The 26470-nt window shown below is 38.6% G+C and overlaps 3 protein-coding genes across 6 annotated transcripts in view; 2 read left to right on the top strand and 1 right to left on the bottom strand.

Annotated features, from left to right (window-relative positions):
• Positions 1-9858, bottom strand: part of LOC121651974 (neuron navigator 1-like) — a 79254-nt gene extending 69396 nt beyond the window's left edge. Inside the window, exons 1-3 of one of the 3 annotated variants that reach the window (XM_042004471.1) lie at positions 9823-9858; positions 4469-5352; positions 3772-3863 (exon numbers count right to left, since the gene is read on the bottom strand). In XM_042004471.1, the coding sequence (XP_041860405.1) occupies positions 3772-3863; positions 4469-5346 (970 nt within the window). In that variant the 5' untranslated portion in view covers positions 5347-5352; positions 9823-9858. Of the gene's footprint in view, positions 1-3771; positions 3864-4468; positions 5353-9822 lie in introns of those variants that run through there. The other 2 variants (XM_042004472.1, XM_042004473.1) reach the window with 2 other exon arrangements.
• Positions 9859-16066: 6208 nt separating this feature from the next.
• On the top strand, positions 16067-22721 carry csrp1a (cysteine and glycine-rich protein 1a). Its single transcript, XM_042004538.1, has 7 exons — positions 16067-16219; positions 16326-16394; positions 18419-18528; positions 19574-19742; positions 19822-19951; positions 20035-20131; positions 21959-22721. The coding sequence occupies exons 3-7, from the start codon at positions 18420-18422 to the stop codon at positions 22033-22035; spliced, it is 582 nt and encodes a 193-aa protein (XP_041860472.1). The 5' UTR covers positions 16067-16219; positions 16326-16394; position 18419; the 3' UTR covers positions 22036-22721.
• Positions 22722-23113: 392 nt separating this feature from the next.
• On the top strand, positions 23114-25977 carry phlda3 (pleckstrin homology-like domain, family A, member 3). Of its 2 annotated transcripts, none has more exons than XM_042004543.1 (2): positions 23114-24027; positions 24926-25977. In XM_042004543.1, exon 1 carries the CDS (start codon positions 23581-23583, stop codon positions 23998-24000), a length of 420 nt encoding a protein of 139 aa, XP_041860477.1. In that variant the 5' UTR covers positions 23114-23580; the 3' UTR covers positions 24001-24027; positions 24926-25977. The 2 variants fall into 2 exon arrangements, with proteins under 2 accessions (XP_041860477.1, XP_041860476.1); XM_042004542.1 differs by having other exon boundaries at positions 23116-24007.
• Positions 25978-26470: the final 493 nt, after the last annotated feature.

Raw genomic sequence — 26470 nt, 5'->3', positions numbered from 1 at the left:
TTTTCCCTGTAACCTCCTGCTTTGCCATGCAGTTCTACATTACTCTGTGTTTCCTACATTGTGAAGAAATGTCCCTGGGGGGAGTGAGATGGAAAAAGAAAGAGGAAGAGATAGTAGGAGGTGGCAGTTTGGTTTAAGTGCATTGCCACACAAATAGAAGAGGACCCTTTCTTTGTTGGGTTTAGTATGTTCATCCACATTTGCATATCCATTTGTGTTATTTTCTCATTTTCTACATATTATGTCAAATTTGTCACTTATTCCAGTTTAAGCTTGGGTCAAGTAAAGAGCAGGGTACAACATCAAACCACGAACAGTGATTACTGCTTCATTCCTGGTGATGGGCAAGAGAATAATCTTCCTATTCTCGTGTTTGATCATCTTCCTAAAGCTATTTAAACCTCTCATCACTGTCCAATGCCAACTCGGCATATGTGTCCCCTGATTAGATTGTCCAAAGAGGATTACACACTGTCTAAGAGTTGATGCAGTTGGGGTTATCAAAATGCTATTTACTAGATGTTCAGGGGCATTAAAGGGATGACAGACATTAAAATTTATAAACTGCAAGCAGATGTTATTCTTTTATTACCAAAGACTTTTTTATTATAAATGTGACCTTGTGGAAAACTGGCTTTTTAAATTTATATTTCAGTAATAAGCTGTGCCTCTGATTATACAGCATTTTAGTTTATGTTTAAAAGAAAAGCATTTATTCTCTTTCCATTGGCCTCAAAATCGAATAAAAAAACAATACACAATTGTATGAATTTTAAATGTAATATCATTTTACATTGCTTAGCAATGTGACAAATAATCTGAATACAATACACAATAAATACTGGATTGCTCCTCTGCAGCTGCTTTTACCTTCAATAAACTTTAAATATTCTCATTGTGTATTTGTGAAGAAGCAAAATGTATAATATAGTAAAATAAGTGGACTGGTACACAATCAGTTCTTGTCCACTGAACTAGATTATTATTATTAGAACTCTTCTCCAGTCCAGAAAAAAAAATAATTCTGTAAGTAACCTTCTCTTATTTTCTTTGGGAACTTTTCACTGAACTTTTCAAAATTTGGGACGAAGTCTGTTATTTCAAATCCTTCACATCTTTGACAGATTATTTCGAACAAGTCACGATCTCTATTATATCTGTAGCTGTCATGTTAGTGTGTATTTGTGTGCACGTGTGTGTGCACGAGAGAAATAGCTGACAGACTTTGAGAGTGTCCACAGGGAATATCAGGCCATACCCTTGCTGGAAGATGAAAAATGATACACACTTCACATCACATTTATCATTCAAACACCATCTGTGTACTGTCACACATGTGCACATCAGCACACATACACACATATGCTAAGATACAAATGCATGCTCAAATACATCTCTCTGGAGAGCGGCAAGGTCCGTGGGTCTGGTGTCTAATTGAAAGACCACATGGTGCCACAATCACATTATATGTTCATGTCTTCTTTATGGGTTCAGATAGAAGACTTTAGGGGTGATTGTATTACCCTGATTGAATATATGTGAGTCCAAGCATATGGAAAACATTAGATTTTTGGAAAAATAAGTTATATGATAGTCACAAACATAATTGTCAATAGATTATATAAAAAATTAGACAGTGTCTTCAGTAAGAGTCAAAAGATTTGAATTACTGAATATTATTTCATATTGCTGCAAACATTAGGAGTTTTTTTCTCTTTTCTTGACACATAAAATGAATTCCATCAACCCACTGACCTCTCCTCATTATTTTCAACCCTTTCAGTCTTTCCCTCCTGCTTGCCTACAAACTTTGCTTTCTACCCAAGTTCCCTCCCTTCCTCCGCTCCCTAAATTACAGTGATTACAGTGTCAGCCCACCCTCCATGTAAATGCAGCTTCAGAGGAGTCTAAGACACTTCGGTTCTGTTTCTAACGCCTGCTAGGGACCAATTACAAGGCCACAATGATAGCCCCGAGACACCGAGAGTCCTATAAAGACTAGGACTAGTCCGCCACATTTCCCATCCCCCTTCCCCAAACAGCTGGTTAAAACCTCAGAAAAGGCTTTATAAAGGTTTTAATTGCCAACTGTTCTATTCTAGTAGCTACTAGTAGACAGACAGCAGGAGGAAAACAGCAAACTTAAAGTCAAGGAAAAACTGTTCAGTTATTGTAAGTATTACACATAAAAACAAATTCTGATTGGCCATTGTCACCATGAAACTTGTTGAGGGAAATCAAAACAGTTTTCTAGTAACTTCCACCTATTCCTGTACACCTGAACTGCCTGATTCTGTATTGCCACCCTCACTCTGCATTTCTTCTTTCTTCTCTTCGGGTTGACACAAAGGTTGAAAAGGTAACCTTTACTGATCACAACTAAACAATAAAATAAAGAAACAACACCAAAGTGTGACCAAATTGACCATGGTAAATTGGGATGTGTATATTGACATCTATTCACATGGATTGAAATATAATTTAACAAGTAGTTTTGTTCCTTGAGTGAGAAACAATAAAAAGAAGTTTATTTCTGGATTACAGGTTGCTGAGAATTTAAATTGGTACATAAATATATGACAATTTTACAAAAAAGAGATTTCTGAGTTGTTGCTCTTTTTTTTGTATTTCGTTATTTAAACAGTTAAAAAGGAATTCTTTATTTTATCTTAAAAAAATCTAACAGGCTAAGCTATAAAGTATTAAATATAGATGTTTAAAAAATGTAGAAGTTTGCACATCCCTTATATCATTTCCTGCTGCATTAAAACTTGGGGTTGAGTTTATAAAGGGTCATGGTTTATAGTTTTAATCATTAAATGAACAAATGAATCTGGAAATCTAAATTTAATCCAATTTAATCCAAGTCCTGCGCATTAGATTATCACAGATTATTTTAAAATTCACTTTGAAAATAGCATATACTGTGTGTATTAGCTTGGAGAGACTGTTCCCGTTAAAGCTTCATATATATCAACTCTGAGCAGCACGTGTTAAAGCCAAGCAGCCTCCCACTGAACAAGAGACGTCATGTCATAAAACATCATTCAGTAAGTCAAATCTCACAAACATGTCCACATCCCTGGAGTGATACTGGCCATGCCAGTGTAGAACTATTGCTGAGGGTACTTAGCAAACTTTCCCCTAAAAGCTATGAGAGTCGGAAACTGAAGGAGTAGTCACTCTGGGACTTTTTAGGTCAAAAGAAAACTGAAACAGAGACAGAAAATTTGATGTAAATAATGATTCAAACTTCACCACTGCTCTTGCATAAAGCTGTTATGAATGTTATTGCTAACATGACATTTCCCAGGAGCAAGTTGAGAAATGTTCCATTTCATCCAATCGCTGACTCACATCACCACTGCCAATATTCTTCATGTTAGCATCTCTTCCTCATCAGGGAGGCAACATATTCGGCACATAGTCACAAAATTACATCATCTAACTTCCCACATGGCTCCTGAGGCCTGATGAGTAGCAGCATGACAAACATATATTAAGACAAAGAATGCTTGTCCCCTCGTCTTCAGTGACTCTATTCAGGTTCTATAATGAGACCCAGTGGCCAGCTGCTGGCATGTCCTGTCCGACGCCATTTATGACAATAAATTCGTCTGGCTGCAACAAAGTGGGCATCATCTATAAATGTCACAAAAGTTCATGGTGGGTTCTCTGCTACCTAAGCAGATGCTAAGAAATTGAGTTTTATTTTAAAGCTAAAAATGCACAGTAAAGGATTTCTTTCCTGTCATAATAAGAGTATCTAACCTGGTGTCAGGTCATCACAGCAGACTTCAATGGATCCAGATGAGCAGTCACTTAGTTCGTCTACTGAAAAATCACCTTCCTGTATCTGCAGCCTGTTACAAACACAACCATGAAAAATCTGTTACTGCACATGCAAATCCCTTCAATATTGTTGATTACAATCAAATGTATGTGCTGTTGAGTATGGGGTAGAGTGGCCAAAGCACTCAGTGTAATTCCATCATGAAATGGCACCTAAAATTGCATTTCCTAAAATACTTTAAGCACACATTTGTCATATTTTCTGAATTGGCTTATTTTTGTGGTCTAACAACATGAAACACCCAAAGGCATGAAACAGTAACACAGGCTCTTTAATTTAACAACCCCTCCCCCGACTTTTTTTTTTTTTTTTTTTTTTGTGTCCTACATTATAAGACTGTATGTTTGAGATTCAACCTAAAGCCCATCAAAAGGACACTTTAACAATCAGCTCTGCACAAGAAAACTCCAACTGTGTGTTCATGTATGCACACAAATGTGTCTCTGGGACATGCCTCTGGGGTCGGTCTTTAGTAACTTGGTTAGGAGCTAGTAACTGTATTTGTGAACAAGAAGATCAAGATTCTATGTGGGAAAAAAATTATCATATGATGACCAAAATGAAGCCATTTAAGCTGGACTCATGACAAATGTTGATAAATTGTTCTGGGGTTACCTGTAACTGAAGGGAGCCACAGTCGCCATGTTGACTCTGGGTATGCACATGTCTGCACCCTCCTTGTGTAGGTTTTGATCCTGTGTTTTAATACTGGCAATAACAGGCGTGGTGAATGCGATAAAAGGTAGCGGCGGGGGATCAGGAGAAGAGGCTGGACTGCTGTCCTCAGGAGTCCCCATGTCCTCGTCTGATTGGCTGGCAGAGTCATTGTGAGTTCTGATGGCATTCTCGTAGCTTGACTGGAGAACTGTTGGGTAAATGTTACTATTGTTGACTGTAGGGGACTGAGGTAAATGGTTTTCTGGGGGTCTTCCTGCCCTTGTTGGTATGCTATCATTAGCTTCTTGGGCTACAGTGTTGGAATTGCCTCCTCTTCTAAAATGGGGAGGTGGATGCAGGTTGCTGGCTCCCCATGCTTGGTTCTTATTGGTGAAGGTGCTTCTGTTATAATTACCATTGTGTGGGAACTGTGAGGGGATGTAAGCAGCTGTAGCTTTTCTCAGATCCAGTGTGTCTTTTGAGTGTGGTGGTGGTAGTCTGCGCTGGGTCATTGGGCTGCTATAGGCAGAGCGGGATACCTGGGGAACAGGGAGAGCTCCTGTCCGCTGGAAAAACTGACCTTTCAGACTGGTGTCTCTCACAAGGCCTTTTGATGAAGGCCCAGGGATGCTCGAGTTTCGTGGACAAAGTACAGGAGAGTGAGAGGGTGTGTGTGTGGGTGTCGGCTTAGGGGTCAGTGTCAAGGGCTTGTGCAGGTCACTAGCCTGGCGGGGTCGACCTGTCTTTGGAGAGGTGGGCAGCAGGTTGCGCGGAAGGGGGATTCCTGACGAGGACGTCCCTCGGGGGGCTGACTTCAGATTGACTCCCCCACTCATTCTGACCTACATGAAGAGTTACACAGAGAGATATGCAACAGTCAAAATGAGTGTTTGACTTTCAAGACATTCTCTTAGCAGAAGCATGGACCATTAGTCATAAAGCCCTCCCAGAAATGTTTGGTTATCCATTAAGAGTTTCGTTACACTATGTTAAACTTCTACTAGGGTTTAATCTAATCAGGCAAACAAGAATTTGCTGTTTCTAACACAGAGCTAAGTTATGTGAACCCAGCATGTATGAGAAACTGAGTCATCCTAAACCACGAGTTAAACTTATTTTCAGTAACAGCATGCAGCGCCTGAGAAACCAAATTTGGCAGCTGGAAGTTCAAAACATCAAAAGAGCTTCTCGTGAACGCATACACTCCCAGCAACGTCTCCCAGCTACTTTTAGACAATTATGTTTTTAAATAACTATTTTTCCACATATTGATACTAAACTATATATAACCACACTTACCCTGTAGCACTGCACCTTTTTGTGTAAAATCTTCAGATGAGCTACTGGTTCACCCTCACCTGATTTGCTGTGACTGCCAGAATGACAGAAACCTTCACACAGATCCTGAAATCTACTTGTTATTCTCTGCACCCTGCTGTGAAGGTAAGACTGATCAAGTGAACAATTTCATGTTTCATAACATAATTTAGCCGCTTCTCGCAGACACGCTGGAAGGAAAGAAGGCGGGAGTTCGTGGTGTTGGAAGAAAGGCAGGGCAGAGGGAGGAGGGAGGAAACAACAAGTGTGTGTGAAATGGGAATAATCACATCTGAGGAAAAACAGATTTCTCTGATTTCCCTCTCCTTTATAAAATAATACTGTTTTCTGTCAAATCTGACTTAATTTAAACTGTTAAAGCTTTTCATTTTAGGATTTGATTGCTCATGGTATTCATAGATTAAGTTTTAATGGGAGGATTTGAACAAATTCACTTACTGTGGGTTAAATCATGTTTACTTATTTCTTTTGACTGATTTGAACACTTTAGGATAACATTTTATGTGATATGTGATTAAGTGTATCTCACTGACTAGATTTAGTACACAGATTCATATAAAACAAAATGTAAAAGGTACAACTGTACATTTGTATCTAAGTACTATGCATTAAGTGTTTTACTATTTAGCATGACAGTGAATCCAAAGAAGAGCAACAAGGAGTCCTATAGCACACACTTTATGATGTGTGTACACACACACACACACACACACACACACACACACATATATATATATATATATATATATATATATATATATACAGACACATGCATCTATTTCCCATTTATACTTTTACTTTATTTTCTCCTCATATCTCATCAACCTTACTTGTTTAGTTTTCAGAAGACTTCTTGTGAAGCTGTCTTAAAGATAAATCAAATTAATCTGTTAAAGTAGCAAGGATATAAACTTACACTGACAGCATTTAGTCGCAGTATTGAACATGGCATCACATGATTTACACAAATGCACACACTTCCATGCACACTGCTGCACACTCCTGCAGTCCCCTGCAGAGAAAGACTGACAGCTCCATCTCAAAGACTTAAAACAAAGCCTCAAAGAACCTTTACTCTCTTGTTAGGAGACTTTCCTTCCACATACTTGTCATATCCGGCATACTGAAATAGAAAATCGAGACATTCTGGACTTGTACTCTGTCAGTGATGAAAGATGCCAGTGACAGTAACAGCAGCGATGCAGTGGAAGGTAAACAGAGACAGATGTGGTCATCCATCCTTCTTTCCCCTTCCACCTCTTTATAAATTCCTCTTCATTTCTATAAATCTCCCATCTCTGTTTCTGTCTGTCTCTTTCCGTCTTGTGTTTTCTCCTGGGAATTTCTCTTTGACTAATAGAAGTCCTGCAAGGATTTCCAGGAGCAACGATGTGTGCTGTCCCTGGGTCTATCTGTATGGAAATGAGCCAATCCCTGGGGATACGCTGGGGTCACACTGTTAACAATAGCAGCCCAAGTAAAAACACGTAGGGGCTTAGCTGCTGATGGTGATGTCTGAATGTGTTTTATGTGACACAGAAATCAGATAAAAAGGGACGCATAAGGAGACATCACACAGTTCTGCTGACTGAAGCCAACAGGTATAAAACTGTTAAATCGGTTTATGTTGTGGTTCCTTTCCAGCTGTTGTAAACATCTTACTTATGTCTGTACATGCCATAAGATCACTGTGTATCATCCTGTTACATAAGCACATTCACAATAGTTTGGTTGTTAGTTGTTGTTTTTTATCCTTTAACTTAATCTAACTGCATTTTACTTGTCTTGCAAAACTAAATAGCTAAAATATACAGTGGTGCTCATTTGTGATCATTATCAGATTTTCACATAAAACTCAACATCATACATTTATTTGCTGAAAATAAAAATTAATACATATTTTGTTTGTCGTAAGTATCTGGTATCTCCCTCTTGTGCAGTAGTAAATACAGCTAAATATGTCCAGTATCTGTACTATACACCCCCACATTAGCTGCTCAGAACAGCTTTAACTCTGGGACGTTGCTGGATTCATCCCATGAATTCCTGTTTTAGTTCGACTTTTATTCATTGGACTAAGGTCAGGACTTTGACTTGGCCATTCAGAAATGCCAACCTTATTTTTCTTTAACCACTCTTTGGTAGATCAACTTTAGATTAAAGTAATTTTCTAGCAGCTCCACTTTCTCTTAAGATTCTCTTTACTGACAGATTTCCTGACATGAAAATTTTAAAATTTCATTTGAAATTTGGTAATTCAGAGTGAGTTTGACTGAAAATCACAAGGTGTCCTGCCCAGATAAAACAAAACAAGCTAAAACCATGATACTACCACCACTATATACCATAAATTGTACTGTATATCTACATGTCCTTGTGATCTTTAGCAAGCTGAAGTCAGGGAGCAAGGTTTGCACACATTGCTAGAGTCATCTCTGTCAAGCAACCATTCCTGTGGATAATAACAAAGTTTGTGAAATCTTTGTATTTGTACATAATCTGTCTCACTGTGGATCAGTCAAACCCAAACTTTTTAATACATACTGTAAGTAGCTTTGCAATCTTTTCTACTCACAGCATAAATTACTCTCTTTATAAGCTGCCCGGAAATCTAATTTGTTTGTGTACAAAAGCAGAACTGCACCTGCGTGATGATCAAGTCATACGTTTCACACTCATGAACACTTTCTTTCTCCAGACTATCAGAGTCCAAAAACTTCATGACACGATACACTGAATGATGAAAATGAACTGAATAAGTCTTTTGTTTGACATTTTTATGTCTTTTTATCTGTTGGTTGTGTTGGGATTTTAATGTTGCGCTGTACAGAAGTAGCACTTGAAACTTCATCATTCAGCTGTTTGTACAAAGAAAATGAACTTCTTTGCTAATCAGAAGATGTTTTAGATTTGAAGGTCTAAAAACCTCTCCAATTTCAAGCATCACTGCAAAGAGGAAAATGCTGTTTATTTTCACATTATGATTACAAAGTAACAGATGGGTCAGTTATACCTCATTATATAACATTACTTTTTTTTGCCTTATAATCACACATTTGAAAATGTATAGACAGGAAGACACTTCTGGCAGTTAATAATCATTTTATAGATTAAAATAAGAAAGAATAACCAGATTGAAGGTGTAGTCACGTTGAATTGAATGAAGCAAGCTTAGTAAAAATAAATAAATAAACTATAAATAAACCCACGTGAAGCATTTCACTGCAGTGTCACAGTCATTTTGCCAGGATGGTGCTGACACCTGCTGGATATTGTGTGCAACTGCACTATCAAGAACCTCATTCACTACACTTCTCCACTCTTTGAATAAATTTGAACTGAAATAACTACAATGCGACTCACATGAGCTGATAAAAATATATTCCACCTCTGTCAAGAAACACAGTATTTTCAGGTGTGCACTCTCTTTAGGGAGAGAAAAACAAGAACAGCACGGCAGCCAGCACTGAATGTTAGCTTTCAACTTGATAACAACATTACACTGTTTTAGCTCCACTGTCTCATGACAAGCTCTGGCTGAACTGAGTTACTGTATGTCTGATCAAAGAGACATGTATACCCTTTCTCACAAACACACACGCTCACCCTTGTGATAAACACCCTCTGACTCATCACAAAATCAATACCTGAAGTGGTAACACAGGCCTCTCTGTCTGTGAACTGAAGGACATTAGCAGTGCCTGTGTGTTTCTGTGTGTCGCCCAGTCTGGACACTATAGTTAATAAATGTAATTTCCACCCAGCAGCAGCAACTGAGACAACAGAAATAATTTGCTGTCTCAGATTATAGTAAAATATAACAGTGGCCAACTACTGAAATGTGCTAAAAGGATTTCTGGAAAGACAGTTTTCTTCTGATAAAACTACCACACACTAAAAATAGAAATATCTGGAGCTCATAAAACTCTTATGATTAAATGAATGAGATCTGCCGCCTCACATCAGTAACTTACGTGTCAATGGGGTACCCAGTTCTTCAGTGTGCCTTTGGGCTGAGCAGGCGGGAGGGAGGTCACACTTCTCCGACGTCCAAGGAACAATGGGCTGTTTTTTCCTGGATCACAGTTGCATCCTCACCGCTGCTCCCTCATTGGTTCACAGCACCTCTCCATTCCCCAAGACAGGAAACTGTGACAAACAAGAATGACAAACTTAGCCAATCAGGGACCCCCGTATGGAGGTGACTCATTTTCAAAGTCACTTTCGTTGGTGAAATCAGGACTCTCATCTTCTGGCAGAAAAAAACATTCTTTCATGCACATGATTTTTTTTTTTTTTTTTTTAAACAATGAATTGAGGCCTTTTTATGTCATCATGAGTCAGGGACCCAAATGGAAATTTATTTGATCTGCAGTGATTCACGATGAAAAATGCTCAACTCAGAAATTTCCCAACACATTTTATATATATCATCTGAAACCTTGTATTTCCAGACCATCAAGCGCACTGATCTTTGTTAGTGTGTCATATGGTGAATTCTGCAAGCATTATTTGTAAAGTAATAATCGCTGAACTCTATTGAATGATGACTTTTGCTATAAAGTTTCCAGCACAGTGACCTCAAGAATTCAGTCTTTCAATATTTCCAGTGAATGTGAATCACCTGCTGTAGGAGAAAGATGTTTGTTTAATGCACATGTTGACTCCACATGAATTTATTATAGAAGCCAGGTGAGTGGTTCAAACATATGCACCCACAGACTAAACAAGATAGAGTGCAATCAGACTGCTAACAATATAAAAACTACCAGGTGTATGTAAACAAATCCACCTCTGTTCTTCTCCACATCATCTACTCTCAACTGATTTTACTTATGCCATAAACATACTATGTATGCTAAACTGAATCATGCTGTCACTGTAATGCTGACTCAGACTAATCGTGTCATCCCGGTTATAAAATACTACCATCTCTGTTTTCTCATACCAGTTAAGCTGTGCCTTTTCTTCTGTTCATCTTTTTTCACTCTACCATCATCCATCATCCTGGTGAAACATTCCTTAAATTAGCATTTAATTATTAGTAAACAAGGGAACCTACACAAGACTGAAATTGACAATGAAAAAGACAAAAGCTGTAAATTATCAACTAGTGAGCACAAGGCTTTACTCACCCTCTCCATGCATCAGTATACAAAGCAGCGAGTGAGTTTGCCTCCAATCTGTATGCTGCTGAGCGCCTGGCTCAATCCCTGCCTCTGTTGACTTTTGTGAAACTGACCTGCGTACATGTACATTACTGTGTCTCTGTTCGTCATCTCACCCCTCTATCACGTCATGCCGCTCTGCTGCTGCCGCAGTACGCCTGCAGCCGTTTCCCCGCCTCTCCCTTTCCTTTTTCTCCCCTCATCACAATCTCTATCTCTGTCTGAGTAATGGACCTGTTGGCTGGGCTCCCTCCTGGTCACTGCTGAAATATAAACCCAGCTAGCAAAGACAGGCTGCTCCATTAGCTGGATGAGTGTAATTTGTGTGTCTGTGTGTCGTTAAACCCCTGCTACTTCAACAGTGTGAGTAGCACATGGTAATTAAAACAGATGTAGTTGTAAACGTGAAACGCCTAAATCCATCATCTGGCTTTTAAATATCTAATTGGTAAGCAGAAAAAGCAGGCTGCAAAAAAAAAATGACAAAAACAAAATCGCATTAAGCTTGCATCTGCTGATTGTAATTGCATACACTCTTATAATCACACAGAAATCTATTGTTTATGTGTGTCCCTGTACTGGTGTGTCTAAAAGAAACACATCTAGAGGGAGGAACAGCCCATCCATCCATCACTCCTCTAATCTGAACCACTCTTCTAATGAAAAACGGGTGGGGGTGGAAGTGGTGTATGTGTGTAAAAAAAAAAAAATAATAGATTCAATAGAGATGAGAAGCTGGATACAGAAGGAGGAGGAGAAAGTGACATTAGCAGAGTAAATGCTCTCCTGGGATCTTTCAAACTATACAGTGACTCAGCTTGTCGAAACTGTCCTCACTGAAAGTAGAAAAGAGACCATGAGCTGTCAGCCTTGTGGAAGTATCTGATCCTGTTTACAAACAGAGACATATGCTGTTAGACATTAGCAAGACATACTGCAACACCATAACATCTTAAAGATAAAGAGTTCATGGAACCACCTTACAAAAAACTACCACTCCAAAATCACCCATTTGTATTCTCAATATGTTTGCAAAATCTAATTATTTTGCAAGTTTCATTCTGTTTCTCTTTCTGTTCAAGTATAATTCTCTGCCAAGCCAAATCTGCATCTTTCCTGCATCTGTGTATCGTTGTTCTTCTCATATTTCTGCTATGCTGGCTTACAGTTTGGTACAGTGTTGTTTGGGACAGCGCTGCATATTTAATGATGAATCTGATACACAATAGGATCAAATCCCAATGTTCAGTTCAGAACTGGGCATTCGGCAGCTTTAGTTCCAAAATGAAATGGGATTTCCGGGAATCACAATTTATTTTTGTGCTTACTAAATTATCAAGTTCTGTGCAGCATTGATGTTGCAGTAAAGTTTGGACTGAGAGCTTTCTGGCTGACCACATATCGATCAGACATTGACTCGATCTGCAAGACTCCACCAGAGAGATGCACACATAATGGATAAACTGCACAGTAAAACTGCATTATGCAAATAAACACACGAACTGCTCAACCAACCATGATGCATTATTATACAGTATGTTGCCCACAATGCACAGCACCTCCCCCAAACATGTAACCTGTACAACAGCAACTACCATCTTCATGCCTCCTCATAAAGGCTCATACTGTATGTTTGTCATGCTGAAAACAATCATTTTATTGCTCACCTCCAAACATGAACACCAGGGTTGCTCCTCTGTCCTTCTTCAGATTCCAACAAATGTATGAAACACTCTAAAAGCACCCACAAGCAAAACACACTCACATGATCTGTTGCTTTGTCTCAGTGTCTCATGAAAACGGGAAGTGACTTGTTACAGAGGATTATGGGTAGTAGTGTGCAAGCGTGTGCAAAGAGTGTATGTGAGTGTGTGTGTTGAGGGGCGAGAGGGTTAATGTCATAGCTAATCTTCAAATGTCCCTCAAGGCATATCCCCCCCCCCCCCACCCGAGAGACAGACCCTGACAGACGCTGTTTTGACAATAGGACACTTGTGTCACTGTCACCCTGAGGGGCATATGGAGGATGAAGGGGGGGGGGGGCTGACTTCAACATGGTGACTGTCTGGAACACTGGGCCTCAGATGCAGCTTGACTGAGATCAGTACCATTATGTTCAAACAAAAACACACAAAGCAAACAAACATAGCAATTTTTTTTAGTTTAGATGAAGTGAGTGGTTCTGTATGAAAATATCAACTGTATAACCAGATTGCTCCAGTGAAAGTGTGCCACCAACATCCTGAGTTTTTCTCACTCGTGTTGGAATTGGAACTGTTGTGACAGCACCGTTACCACTAGAGGGCGTCAGTGAGCCCCGTCTTAAACCACATGGTACCAACCGGAGATGAAGCCCGTTAAAACAAAGATTAGACATATATGACAGTACAGAAGATATAAATCATACAGCCAGAAGAAATATTAAAGATCTGCTGATGTAATGATGTTATTATATTCTGTGAGTTGCCAAATAAAGTTGATATAATTAACACTGTGATATTTGATTAAAGTATGGATTATGTTATTACAAAATACTGTAAAAAAAATCTGCATTTGTTCATATAATCCACCATAAGTGGATGATAAAGCAATACAAAAATTCTCACAGAATAATAGATTTTAAATCATCTCATAAAATCAATCTTTTTTCTTTACACAATACACTACAGAAAAAAATGGACTTTATTTGATTTATTTTAATTTTATGTCCCAGTTGTGATAATGAAATGGAGTGTAAGAGTTTTAGAATACTTCAAAGTCTGTTCAATTCAGCTTTATATGTATAGCACTAATTCAGAACAAGACCTTTTAAGACACTTGTTGTGATTGTTGTTGCATGGCTGATTTAGCTTCCAGATTCCCAAACAGAAGTACCTGAAAGTTTGTAAATGTTCTATAATTCTGCATAAATTTGACTTTAATTATTATCAGGTTTTCGCACAGTCCCTGATAAGACTAAACATCCTGTCTGGTTATTTATTTATTAAGAAAGATTATCATTTATGTAGAGATCTATCAAAGACAAATGAAATATTTTTCTTGTTTTTGACTTCAGGTTTACTAGACAATATGACCAAAACTGTAAAAAGAATCAACTATAAAATGTTACACTATGTAAGTTTTTGACAGTCAAATTCTACCATGTATATAGCTCTTTACTTTACAGGGAATACAAAGTTCCCTTGCCCATGTACTGTTTGCTGATGGAATTATTTCTTTAAAGAGAAGAAATTATTACAAAATAAATGAAAATAGAATCTTACATGTATTTGTAGTTATTAATAATGGCCAATCTAATGCAAATTTAATTTGAGGAAGAAAAAAAAATCTTAACCCTTAATCTAAAATTGTCAAAAATACTTTCAGGTCCAGATTAATTAAACTGCCTCACAAGGACATTTTTTTCTTGATACTAAGCTGAAAGCCTGGCAACTCCTGCTTACAACACAGCAGTTTAATCACACTTTGTTCATTAAATCCTGTAACAATGCGAGCGTGCTCTGACCTCGACATCTGTGACATTAAAAACAGTGTTCAGTGTAACTGAGGTCAACACAACAACGAAATTAGTTCAGCTTCCATCTGTCACATGACCGTCTGACTCATAAAACAGTAGTCAGTCTACTTTATTCAATACACCCTGCAGAAGCACATTTTCCTTTTATTTACACTTTAGTGCAGCTTGATGGTGATGATGATTTGAAAAAACTCAATTCATCAGCTCAGCCTGTCAAACAATCTGCCAGCTTGAAATGCCACCGACAGGAAATAGCTGTCTGGAAAAAAGCTCCTCTTGCAGACTGTAATGTCAAAGTGCTTCTGATTTTGCTCTGCAATAGAAGACTCAACATACAAGCCACGAAGACATGTGTTATTGGCTAATATGACATTTTGCTCTGTCACTACTATTTTCAATATACTGTAAGTTCACTATTTGTTCATTTCATTGCTGTTTCCCAGGTATTATAACATTTCTAACAGGGTCCAGAAGAAACTGTGTGTCAGCTTTTTACAGTTCCAGGAGACACTGACCCCATGATTTAATGTTTTGTTGTCATTTTGGGACAGTATCTAAAATATGTGAACCATTCTGAGCTGTGGGCTGCTATCATTGGTGCTTTAGTTTTGCTCTGGTGTGGAAAACAAAGTGAATAAACATCTGCTTCATCTTGGAGTGAAACTAATTGATTTATAATGAAGCCTCTGGACTTTATTCTTCTATTTACCCTTTTTAGGTGTTTTATTCTCTTTATGAAATAAGCTAACATGTCAGATAGGAAATGGAGTGCAGTAAAAAGCTACATCAACAAAAGAAAATAGGGGATGTTCGGCTCAGTATGAGTCAGTACTCAGAGAGGCCACACGATGGTAGCAAAAGTGTGAGGTGGACACAGAAGTCACTGACCATCCTCCTTGCTTTCTCTCTGCATTAGCAAGTAGCTCCAGTTTATCCCTAATTATTTTTTCTCATCCATTAAACATGTTTCAGTGACCTTTTACAGCAAGTGCCTAAATGTCAGTTAACATTGCGTTAATAAAGCTGAATTATTCTGAGAAAAAAACATTACGTCAACTTCCCATTGAGTGCTTCGAATTAATTATAAGTTGACCTCTGAACAGAGTTAAACAGGGTGAGTTAGTGCTTTAACAACTCTTTTTATGTTTAAAGAAATCCAGCTTAGATCAGATCATTATAGATTTTTTTAAACAAATTAAAAGAAATCCTCCCTCTTAACCTGATCTGGACTACTGGAACATTATGAAACTCTTTTTATTATGAAAAATCTATACAACATTCCCAGTTTAGCAGGGCTGAACATTTGTAGGCTTGCTGCAAACATCAGATCTTCTGCAAACTATAGTTGTAAAGATTCAAAACAGAACAGCACGTGCTTCTTCTTCATTTTGTGTACCTACCCCTTCATGGGGACAGAATCTATTTTCACTAAAGTAAAAGCCAGTACAGTTTAAAATGTGGAAAACTGTGTATTGCCCTTTTTGACACCGCCCCTCTCACTGATTCTGTCTCGTTTGGCGAGTCAGTCAGAAACTCCCTTTCTTACTCAACAGGCAATAATTTTGCACACTGGAGCAGCAAAAACAAAGTCTCCTCCCTGTCAACGCATCTAAAGCAACGTAGGAGCATAGGGGCGCGTACAAACACGCTACTGGAGCATTTTATCACTGGGGCAACCGGAGAAAAGTCAGTCAACTTGAAAGATCTGCATGTTTCTCTAATTTAAAGTGCAGTTACGTCATTTAACTGTGGTTTGCTGGTTTCCTGAACGCACCCTGGTGCTGCACTGAAGCTGCTCCAGTCTGGGAGTCAAACTTCTGTCAGTCCATCATCACTGACCAACAGCAACTACCATCTACAGGTAAGTCATGTTCATTTTGTTAATGCGATTCAGCTTCCTGTTTTTTGTTTGCATCTAGCGCTAATTTCTGCTGGTACATGACAGAAAAGCATTTGCAATCCATTTTCTTTTGTTTAAGCAATCAGGTATCAACATGAGACGTTAAAGACTTTAGTTAAAGTTGTTATGGAAGTTAAAGACTTCAAATTTTAGTCTCAGCAGTAACAGACAGGATGTCACATGTAGTCACACTGATTCTCACACTTCCTTATTTTTAGGCTTCACACTGCTCACCTCCATCACTTTGTTTAATCTTAAGTTTCTGTGCTTCTACATGTCTATACTTGCAGAATGGCATACATTCTTCACCTCATTACTTGGCCCTAAGACAGTTAGCTTATTTCAAGCTATTACATTCAGTGTATTTCCAAGCTTTCAGCCTCCTTTTCTGTCCTTCGGTGACTGCCTGGCTTCCAAAACTGCAGTAAAATTAAATTTTTTAAGACCTCAGACTTACCCACTGAAGTCAGTTTTTCCAAGTTGGGCTGGTAGAGAGGTATTTTTCTGTTAGTGCCTGGTGCAAAAGCATTCCTAACATTTCTGCCTTTTCTGGCGTTCATTGTGATTTCACAACTGTTGACTGAAATTACAGTTCTTTGTCAGTGTGGATGGTAATGTGCAGAACAACTGAAAGCAAGACCTTTAACTTTCCACGTCCTGTACTTGTCTCTTCTTGACCACCATTTCCCAGATTTTCTTTTCAGTTCAGACTTATGTGGTCGAGCACAAGTTGTTTCATTCTCAAAATATTCCACTGAAACTGACTCGGAGTCCATAAGCCAGAAGACAGAAATCAGTTATTAAAGCAAAGCTCAGAAATAATAGTAATAAAATATATGTAATGGGCTTTCTTTGTTGTACCATTACTGGGATGGTAAACATTAAGAAGTTATATGTTGGAAAATATTCTGAGAAAACTAAATGACTTCCTTCTGCCACAACCACTTAAAGCCATTATTGTCTGTCTGTTATCTAGCCTCATAAAGTTTAAGGTGTGTGTTACACTGCTGGAACAGCCACATCCGACAGACAGAGAGCTGAAAATAACAGCAGTCAGTTGTGAGATGAGATGCTATGTTTTCATCTTCAAACAGAGATTGTTTCTATGCTAGTGTGTCATTCTGATATTGTAATGACTTGCTTTAAAAAACAGGAAATGTGTCCAGGGGTGATAGGAAGTGTGCTCACACTTTTATGCTCTACCCTGAGAGCTCTGTTCTCTGCATTTACAAGAGGAAATAAGCTAACTTTGGTGCTGTTGCTGCCACTTTCTGGACTTCTGTCATGCCTTTTGAGAATAACATGCAACTCAGAGTCATACAGTCTAGTCTAAAAAAAAAAGTGGTTTAAAGTGATAAGGCTGGAGGAGGAGGTGTAAGCCATGGCCAGGGAAGTGGGAGGGTGCACACAGTCAGGAATGTGGAAGTGGATGGGGAGGGTCATGCTGTGAAAAACTTAGGGTAAAAAAACAGGCAGATTACAAAGGTTTTTCACATCCCACCAACTTACAATTCTCCACAAAATCCCACATTTCCATTATTTCCGCTCTGGCTGCAAGAGAGCAGCTTTCATCTTCATCTTAGTCTCTAACATACTGTAGAAAGGATTTTTTCCCCCCACAGCCAGCTGGTTCTTTGCAAAAGCCACAGAGAACTAAGAGGAATTAAATTACAGCCTTGACAAAGTCAGAATCACAGGCAACCAAATATGAATATTTAACTGGCTTTCTTACAACAAAAGCTGTATTTAAGTTTGCTCGATGACATGTAGATGAATTTATGAGTCAACTGAATGATTTCTTTTCTACTTCAATTAAAGATCTTTATATGCGTAAAAAAAAAAAACTAATCCTTTCTCTGAAATGTGAGTGATATTTTATTATGGTTATACTGTTTTGTTAAGAAATTAAATTATTACAGATTTCTATTAACTGACAATTAAAGTGTGGGTTTGTGTTTGTGTTCATGTTGAATGCATTACTAAAGGATGCCTTTAGGAGGAGGAAACAAGTGTGGCCGCTGTTTGAAGACAGTTTACTTTGCTGAGGAGGTTCTCTGTGATGGACGCAGCTTCCACAGGTCCTGCTTCCTGTGCAGTGAGTAAACTACTTGATGTTTCCTGTAGTACTCGTTGAAACAACAACTAATGACATTAGTTGAGACGGTCAAACAGCTGTCATGAAAGCCTAATGTGGACTCTAGTTTGTCTGTTGTTTAACTTCCTAGCCAGTAACTCTGGCAAGGTTAATCTGCATTTTTTTCTTTACTTTCTGCCACTGTACAAAATAACAGCTTACTAAGCAAGCCTAAAATATTTTTATTTCATTCTTTATCCAATAAAATATTTAATAAAAACAAAGTACTTTTACAAACTCTGTAATTATTGTAAGCTCAACTCTATCTTCAGTTAAGTATATGTATGACTGTTTATTAGGATTTGCTGATAACAATGGAAATCAGAAGTAGTTTCTTATGGTGCAGTCATCGCTGCGCCTGAGGCCACTGGATTCACTCACAGATGAAAACATGTTTAATTCTGGAGGAATTTTGGCCGGTGATGGCCACTGTCCAATCACAGCTGTGCTTGGCATTTTAACTTATTTCTATGCCTATCTTTAACACTAGATGTCAGTAATTCTCACATCCTGTACCTTTAAGGTGCATCAAATACAACACAAAATGATCTTTCAAAAGAAAGTCTGCACACATGAGTAGTAAACAAAGCACAGATGGCGCTGACTGCTGGCATGTCACTGTAGAATTTAGGATTTTAAACAGCTATCTGAAGGGGATCACACCCCTAAAAAGACTACAGAGACTTTTGAATAATAAAGTGTCTATAGTGCATCCCCTTTAAAAAAAACTCACTGTGGTCAAATAAGTCTCTTTTTGCCCCTTAGTTTGAAGAAAGGTTAAGTTCATGGAGTTCTAGGGAAAGATATTTATGTTCCTTCTTTGTTATCAAACATTCCTGTGATGGAATTTCAATGAGAACATGTTTCTTTAACAGAGCTGAGCCATAAAAGGAAGCGTTTAGTCTATCTAAACATGTCAATGTGCTCAAAAACATGTACACAAATATGCAAAACATTAATTTAGTTTCATGTGTCTGTGTGTCCTCGTCTGAATGTTTTTGTAAAGTGGTGTGTGGGAAAAATTTGGACAGCACAACTGTTGCCGCTCATATGGAGGAAATTTACTGTAAGGCATGCTATGGCAAGAAGTATGGACCAAAAGGTTATGGTTATGGTCAAGGAGCAGGTACGCTGAGCATGGACAAAGGAGAGTCCCTGGGTATTACACAAGAAACGTGAGTAACCTCGGACCTCATCTATTTCTTTCTGTCTTTAAGAGCCTTTATTCACGTTTGTTCCCTCTTTCCCCATAAGATCGGCCCCGCATCGTCCCACCAACAACCCAAACCCCTCAAAGCTGGCTCAGAAGTTTGGGGGGTCAGATAAGTGTCCTCGCTGTGGCAAAGCTGTCTATGCCGCTGAGAAAGTGATCGGAGCTGGGAGTGTAAGCAAATCTCACATGTACACACAAACATGTGCATGTACAAACACATCCCTTTTTAAAAAATTTCCTCTGTGTTTTCACAGGCCTGGCATAAGACCGGATGTTTCACCTGCGCTACATGTGGGAAGAGCCTTGAGTCGACCACACTAGCAGATAAGGATGGAGAAATCTACTGCAAAGGTAAAACTTCTCTGCCTTCACAGGAATGAGTGGAACCAAATACAGCCAAAAGAAAGAAAGAAAGAAAGAAAGAAAGAAAGAAAAGCCAACAGCTATCCATCCACGTTATTTAGAAAACTTAACAGAATAAGACATAGGGTGGAGTGCAGTAAGGGAAATGTTGAACAACTGACAAAACAGCAATGTTGGCAAAAACAGGATGCCCCTCCAAAACTGATTAGAAGATTAAGAAAATAACTATTTGGGGGAGGCTTCCAAGAGGGATAATGCAACAGTAAAACAGCAGCAGGAGTTTCTGGTAAAAAAAAAAAAGTACAAAGATCATCAGCCTGTTTTAGTGCAACTGTTTTAGGAGTCTGTCAGAAATCTGAAGATCAAGATGATTGTTGCCTTATGGCACAGAAATAATCCAAAACTATATCAACAAAGTGCAACTCTCACCAAAATCAAAATCAAGCAGTTGTTTTTGTAAAGAGGACAGGAAAAATAATGCAAAGTGAAGACATGGAAACTGAATGGATTTATACCCAGAAAGACTGGATGCTGCAATAAAAGCAAAAGAGGTGAAATGTGAGATGTTTGCAATTATTCATGTTTTTTGTAAGATTTTGAAACTGATTTGTAATGTTTTGTTAGTGGCCTGTGTGTGAGTTAATAAGGTGTAATAAGCACAATAAAATATCAGAGAGCCCACTTCCAATGACAAAGTATCTTCAACAATGAAACTGTCTGTGATGACACAAAAATAACTTAACAATATTTAATTTTTTTTGTAGATGTCCTTTAAAAGCAGTGAGCTTCTTAACAGGAAGTCACTGGAGCACCACCTGTGCTGCCAGGTGTACAATAATTATACATCTGTGTAATAATTTGGCCCACTTTATATGTGATCAACAATGACAAAAAGTCTGATCATTTCCTGACAATTATCGATTGTAATTAGTCAAAGTTATTTCATATTAGCTTATATTCATACATGTTTTAACAGATGCATTTAAATTACTTAATGTATATTTGCTTTTGGTGCTATTATTCCATTCATCCAGCATCTACACCCAGTTAATCCAATTCTTTAAACAAACTTCGTTATTATGAGGAATGTAATCTAAAAACTGGTAATAATGGAGATCATCGTTTAACATTCACATTACTGGACATTTATAAAATTCAAGGTCAGCTATTTCCACCAACCTAACAAGCAAATATTAGCGTAGTTTATCTATCAACCCCACACACACACTCAGCAGTGTAAAATAATTCAAATGAATTAGATGCTTAAGAGTTTCATGTCAGCTTCATCAATGCAATGAAACTTAGTTATTGATGCAAAACTTCAAAGATGTAGATATATGGTCATAAATAAACAAAACAAAGCAATGATTTCAGTATTTGTAGATGGCATTTCTCCACACCAAATAAAACATATTTGTCTTTCAAGGACATTTTTTTGTCTTATGTGTTATCATAGCTGTGTTGAGCAACCCAATTTTTAGTTTACATTGAAGAACAAGGTGAGACTTGAGCCACATTTGCCCGTTTGTTACCTCAAAAAACCTGTATATTGCTCAATGCATCAGTAACATATTATTCCCTGTGTGAATCATAGAGGGATGTCAAGCTTTTGTATCCTGCATGCCTGCTCCTGGTGGTGCAGATCTTCTGCTGCCAAACTGGAAGGATAAATGTTTGCCAAAAAAAATGGGGCTAACAAAGTCTTAGTTAAGCAGCTATTAGTCAGACATCGATGCTAAAGCTTAGTAAATGTTTATTTATGTTTATTTTATTTTATAGCTTGAGTTTTTATGACATTACCTTTGTTTCCAACAGGATGTTATGGCAAAAACTTTGGCCCCAAGGGGTTTGGGTACGGGCTGGGAGCTGGGGCGTTGGCGCACACCCAGTAAAGTCCACCGTGGCAGCAGGTCTCCAGATGACTGCATTGCTCTCTCCGTCCAGCAGAGGGCAGCCTGCTACAGTTCATCTGACGCACACTCCTCACCCGTAGATGCATTTATGAACTGTACAGTCAAGGCAACACAAACATTATACCATTGCACAATGAATACTATTCAAGTAATTGCTGATGCATCCAGTATAATTTATATTTTAAAAGCTATCTTTTTAAAGCTGTAGTTTGTACGCCTACTCTTGTTTAAAAGTAGGCTATACATTTTGCCATCTCGGTAGGTTATTTCAGTTTAAAACTGTTTACTACAGTAAATGCTCCTTGTTTACAGCACGCATTCCAGATGTAAAAATAATAAACAAAACTGATGCAAAATTATGGCTTTGATGATTTTTGTTCTTCTACAGAACTGTTAAGTTCCGTGTGAACAGGGAAGTAAGGAGCTTAGTTGGCTTACTGTAAGTTTTAAGAAATGACAAATGTACATTGTTTACATTCCTGTCATAATAATGTAGTGACACACCTCAGAGTGCTGAGATCACATTTTAGCGTCATTTTAGTCACAAATTTGTGAAAGTGAAGCATGCATGTATCTAAACTTTTCCTCCAGACAGGTTAAAGAAGAAAAATGCACAAATAAATGGCTGATTGTTTTAAAAATGTAGCTTAAAACTGTTGCCACTATTGTTTCTTTGTGTCTGATTTGTAAACATGTAAAATAATACATTAATAGGTTAGTCAAAAGTTTGGACACATATTTATTAAAAATTCTGTGGGTAGGTGTGTCTAAACCTTTAATAGGTACATATCAGAACAAGAAATGTGCGAGCGGTCATGCAAATTTTCCAGCTGAAGAAACTCAACAAAAACATTTCTGTTCTGTACTTTTCTCTGGAATTTTTTTTTTAACGTTGCAAAATGTGAACTCTTTATCCACCTTTTAGCCTCCCACTCATACCCTCAGAAAATCAAGATTAAGCAACATGTCATGCATATATTCCCCCACCTTTTTTTTTTTTTTTTTTTTTTTTTTTTTTTCAACAAACCAACCTTTACCGACCTGGTCTGTCCTTCCTGCTTTACAGTCACAGCAGAGGTGTCAGTGTGGGAGGATAAGTGGCGACCTTCGCTGTTGACACACTAACACTAGGGCTATCAAACCCAACTGACTCCTGTCTCTCTGACACATGTGCGCGTTCACGCGAAACAGGAGAGAAATATTCAAGCATTCCCTAGCAGGGAATAAGCAGCCCTGTCTCATTAGCAAAGAGGCGGAGTACAGCTTGAAGGGGAGAGAAGGTCCACAGAAGAACCGGGCATGTCCAAACATATCCAGCAGACCAGTCTACCAACCTCCACGCCGTGCTGTCATCATAACCAATAGGTTGGATTTACAGCCTGTAGTCTAGCCTATTTTGTTATCGGGAAACGACACAAAGCTACAAATGCGCATTTGATGGATTCATCTTGAGACGCGCCTCTACTAAAGACTAAAATAGTCGGATTTTTAGTCTTTTCTTAAAGACTGTGGCTCAGCTTGGCCATGTCTTTCACGGTCAAAGTGATGAGAGACGGGCTGCTGGAGAAACGCAGCAGTGGGCTTCTCCAGCTGTGGAAGAAGAAGCGCTGTGTGCTCACCGAAGAAGGGCTGCGCTTGCACAACTGCAAAGGCGGCGGTGATGCTCTGGGTTCGGCATGGAGCTCCAAAACCAAGGAGCTCCGCTTCGAGCGCATGGCTACAGTGGATTGTGTAGAATACAAGCGAGGGCTGGTGTATTTCACCATAGTTATGGCTACGGGCAAGGAGATTGACTTTCGGTGTCCGCAGGACGGCACAGCATGGAACGCGGAGATAGCTTTGGCACTGGTGCGCTATAAGAACCTACAGGCCGTGCAGACCGGGAAGAACCGGTACCTGTCCGCAACACATCTGGGCAGCGCAGGGGAGGATGAGGAGCTTTGATTTGACTGTAAGTCTTCCTCATTACAGGTTTGAGAATGTTCCTGATTTAGTTTTTGTTAGAGGCACCACAAAGATTCACATTCTTGTTAAAAACTTTGAATCAGTGAGACTGAGATAGCCCCATCAGTAGATGCCTATACAAATATCTTAAACTGTTGTCTTTTTAGTTTTAGTTTTTTCCATCAAAAATTGGTCTCTTGAACTGCAGTAACCAATTTAACAGATTCCTTTATGGGTGAAATGGTCCCAACAACTGTGGCAAGCTGGTACAATGAATGGATGGAAGGAAAACACTTGGAGATGTACATGTCTTATCACTGAGGCCCATGCTGAAAGTTATTCATAAGTACTCCTTCAGTGTTTAGATGTTCCATTGAGTCACATTAATGTTAGTACTTCCTCCCCATCTGCCTTCACTGTACCGCAGTCTTCTAAGGACACAAACCACTCTCACTCCAGGACATAATTACAGTGCAATGTGAGCCTTCAAAATAACATCTGCCTGCCTCTTCCTCACCAGGCAGTAGAGTATTTTTAAACACACACACACATGCACACACACACATGCATGCACACTTTCATATTTATTTAACAAAAACAGTTGGACGTTTGGTAGGGCAAGATCTAAATGTCCCATGACGTTTTTCAGCTTTTCATACATTTCTCATCACATAGGAGTTATTTACTGAAACTGTCCACTGAAATCTCAAATGAACTGTGTGTGAGCCTGAACTATGAGCTCACAGTTCAGGAATTCCTTGCTATGTTTCCTTAAGAGAGCTGCAATAGTCAAGCTCCTAAATTAACTTAGTAGCCCTGGTAACAGTGTAAAATAAGTCACCACAATTTGTAGAGCATCATCAGCTGCCTCCAAGTTGAAAATGTCAATTAACTGCTGGATATTAAAAATCTTCTCTTTCTTCAGCCTCCATGTTTTTTGGATGTGAACCAATCAAAGGAGGAAAGAGATCATCGGGTCCATGGGCTTGCTTCTGTGCTGCACAGCATCATGGGATGGATAAAGTCATCATGGGTCAGAGGACAAGAGTCACAGATAACCTTTTTGTCTTTCTTTACGAGTTTGTTGCACACAAAGCTTAGGAATCTGATGCCATAATCATGGACAACTTTTTATCTGTCATGACTTAATTGTGGAGGTCAGTGCAACAACTTCTGCAAGGGGAAAAATACATTTTTGGACAAACACTGTGGAACTTGAATATATTTTACCCTTTGTGCCTTGATGTTTAAAATATATCTTTTACTTAAGGCATTATTTTAAGATATTTTTGAAGAACAAGTCATTACAGTCACGTTTTTAATTAAAATGGTTTGCTCAAAAATTTTGTAACAGACTGAACAGACCTTAGTCACTCTGAAGTTGAACATGAATACATGTTTTGATCATTTTTGTTGCACATTGTATTCAGTGTATTTTCTTAAACCATGTACAGTATTGCAATTGTAAAATACATAATTACATTTTCTTGAGTTTCTGTCACCAAGATTATTTTGAACACACTTGCTGTTCTGCACATTGACACAAATGCATCATGTCTATTGGTGCTTAAAAAAAAAAAAAAAAAAAAAAAAAAGAATGAAAGAAAGAAAGAAAAAGTCAGCTGTAGCTTATTTTAGATCCACACTGTTAATTTCCAAGCTCATCTGTTTCCAGTTGTGCTGTAATCTTGCTGTTATAGCCTCTGGAAAATGTACACACCCCAGCTGCATCCGCACACACAGACACACACACATGCACTGTGGCTATTATGTCTCAGAGTCAGGACACCTTTTGTTCTGCACTAATGAGAAAGACTGTGAGCCTGAGGCATGCGCACACAAACATCCGCCCACACATATTCACCTAAGGAAGCACACCCAGCATGAAATTCAGCAAGGCCTAAGCATCAGCAGACTCCTGTTAGCAAGACATGCTTGTTTTCTTCATTAAAGATTGTTTTTCTGTTGTCAAAACTCTGTAGGCAGTCTGTGTGTGTTTGTGTGTGTGCCTCATGGATAAAGACATAGTTGTTCTGTGACTTCTCTAGTTATCGTGGAAAACCCCAATGAAAGCCACACCACATGAGTCAGCAAGAGACCAGGGGCAGTGTGAGGAGCTGGGAGACACCTACAGACAGATCTTTTTACAAATATGTGTGTATGGCCAGGCCACAGAGGCAGGTGCAAATACACACAGAACTACGTGAATGAGAGCTATGATGGTGTGGGCTCTGTGGCGTTTATTTGCCATGTGTCCGTAAAATTTTGCCCATCTTTTTATGTACTCACACTCCTCTGTGGAATGTTTTGTCGAAACATCATAATCTCAATCCAGGGCCCCTGGTTTCCTCAGCAGATAAAAAACACACATTAATGTGCACTTTCACAAACAAAATCATAAAGCTATAGATACTTATAGTAAGAAGAAGGAAAAGAACGTGGGCAAGTGTGTTTGTGAATGACCAAGATC

The sequence above is a fragment of the Melanotaenia boesemani genome, chromosome 13 (assembly GCF_017639745.1).
Source record: "Melanotaenia boesemani isolate fMelBoe1 chromosome 13, fMelBoe1.pri, whole genome shotgun sequence".
In the NCBI taxonomy this organism is placed as follows: Eukaryota; Metazoa; Chordata; class Actinopteri; order Atheriniformes; family Melanotaeniidae; genus Melanotaenia; species Melanotaenia boesemani.
The sequence above is the reverse complement of the archived record's forward strand: the minus strand, read 5'-3'. Positions and strand labels throughout refer to the sequence as shown.

Bases quoted from the DNA above. Each gene is read 5' to 3' on its own strand.
- phlda3 (XM_042004543.1), top strand. From the start codon at position 23,581: ATGTCTTTCACGGTCAAAGTGATGAGAGACGGGCTGCTGGAGAAACGC.
- csrp1a (XM_042004538.1), top strand. From the start codon at position 18,420: ATGCCTTTAGGAGGAGGAAACAAGTGTGGCCGCTGTTTGAAGACAGTT. The intron at 19,743-19,821 runs GTGAGTAACCTC...TTTCCCCATAAG, and splicing joins CTGGGTATTACACAAGAAAC to ATCGGCCCCGCATCGTCCCA. The intron at 20,132-21,958 runs GTAAAACTTCTC...TGTTTCCAACAG, and splicing joins TGGAGAAATCTACTGCAAAG to GATGTTATGGCAAAAACTTT.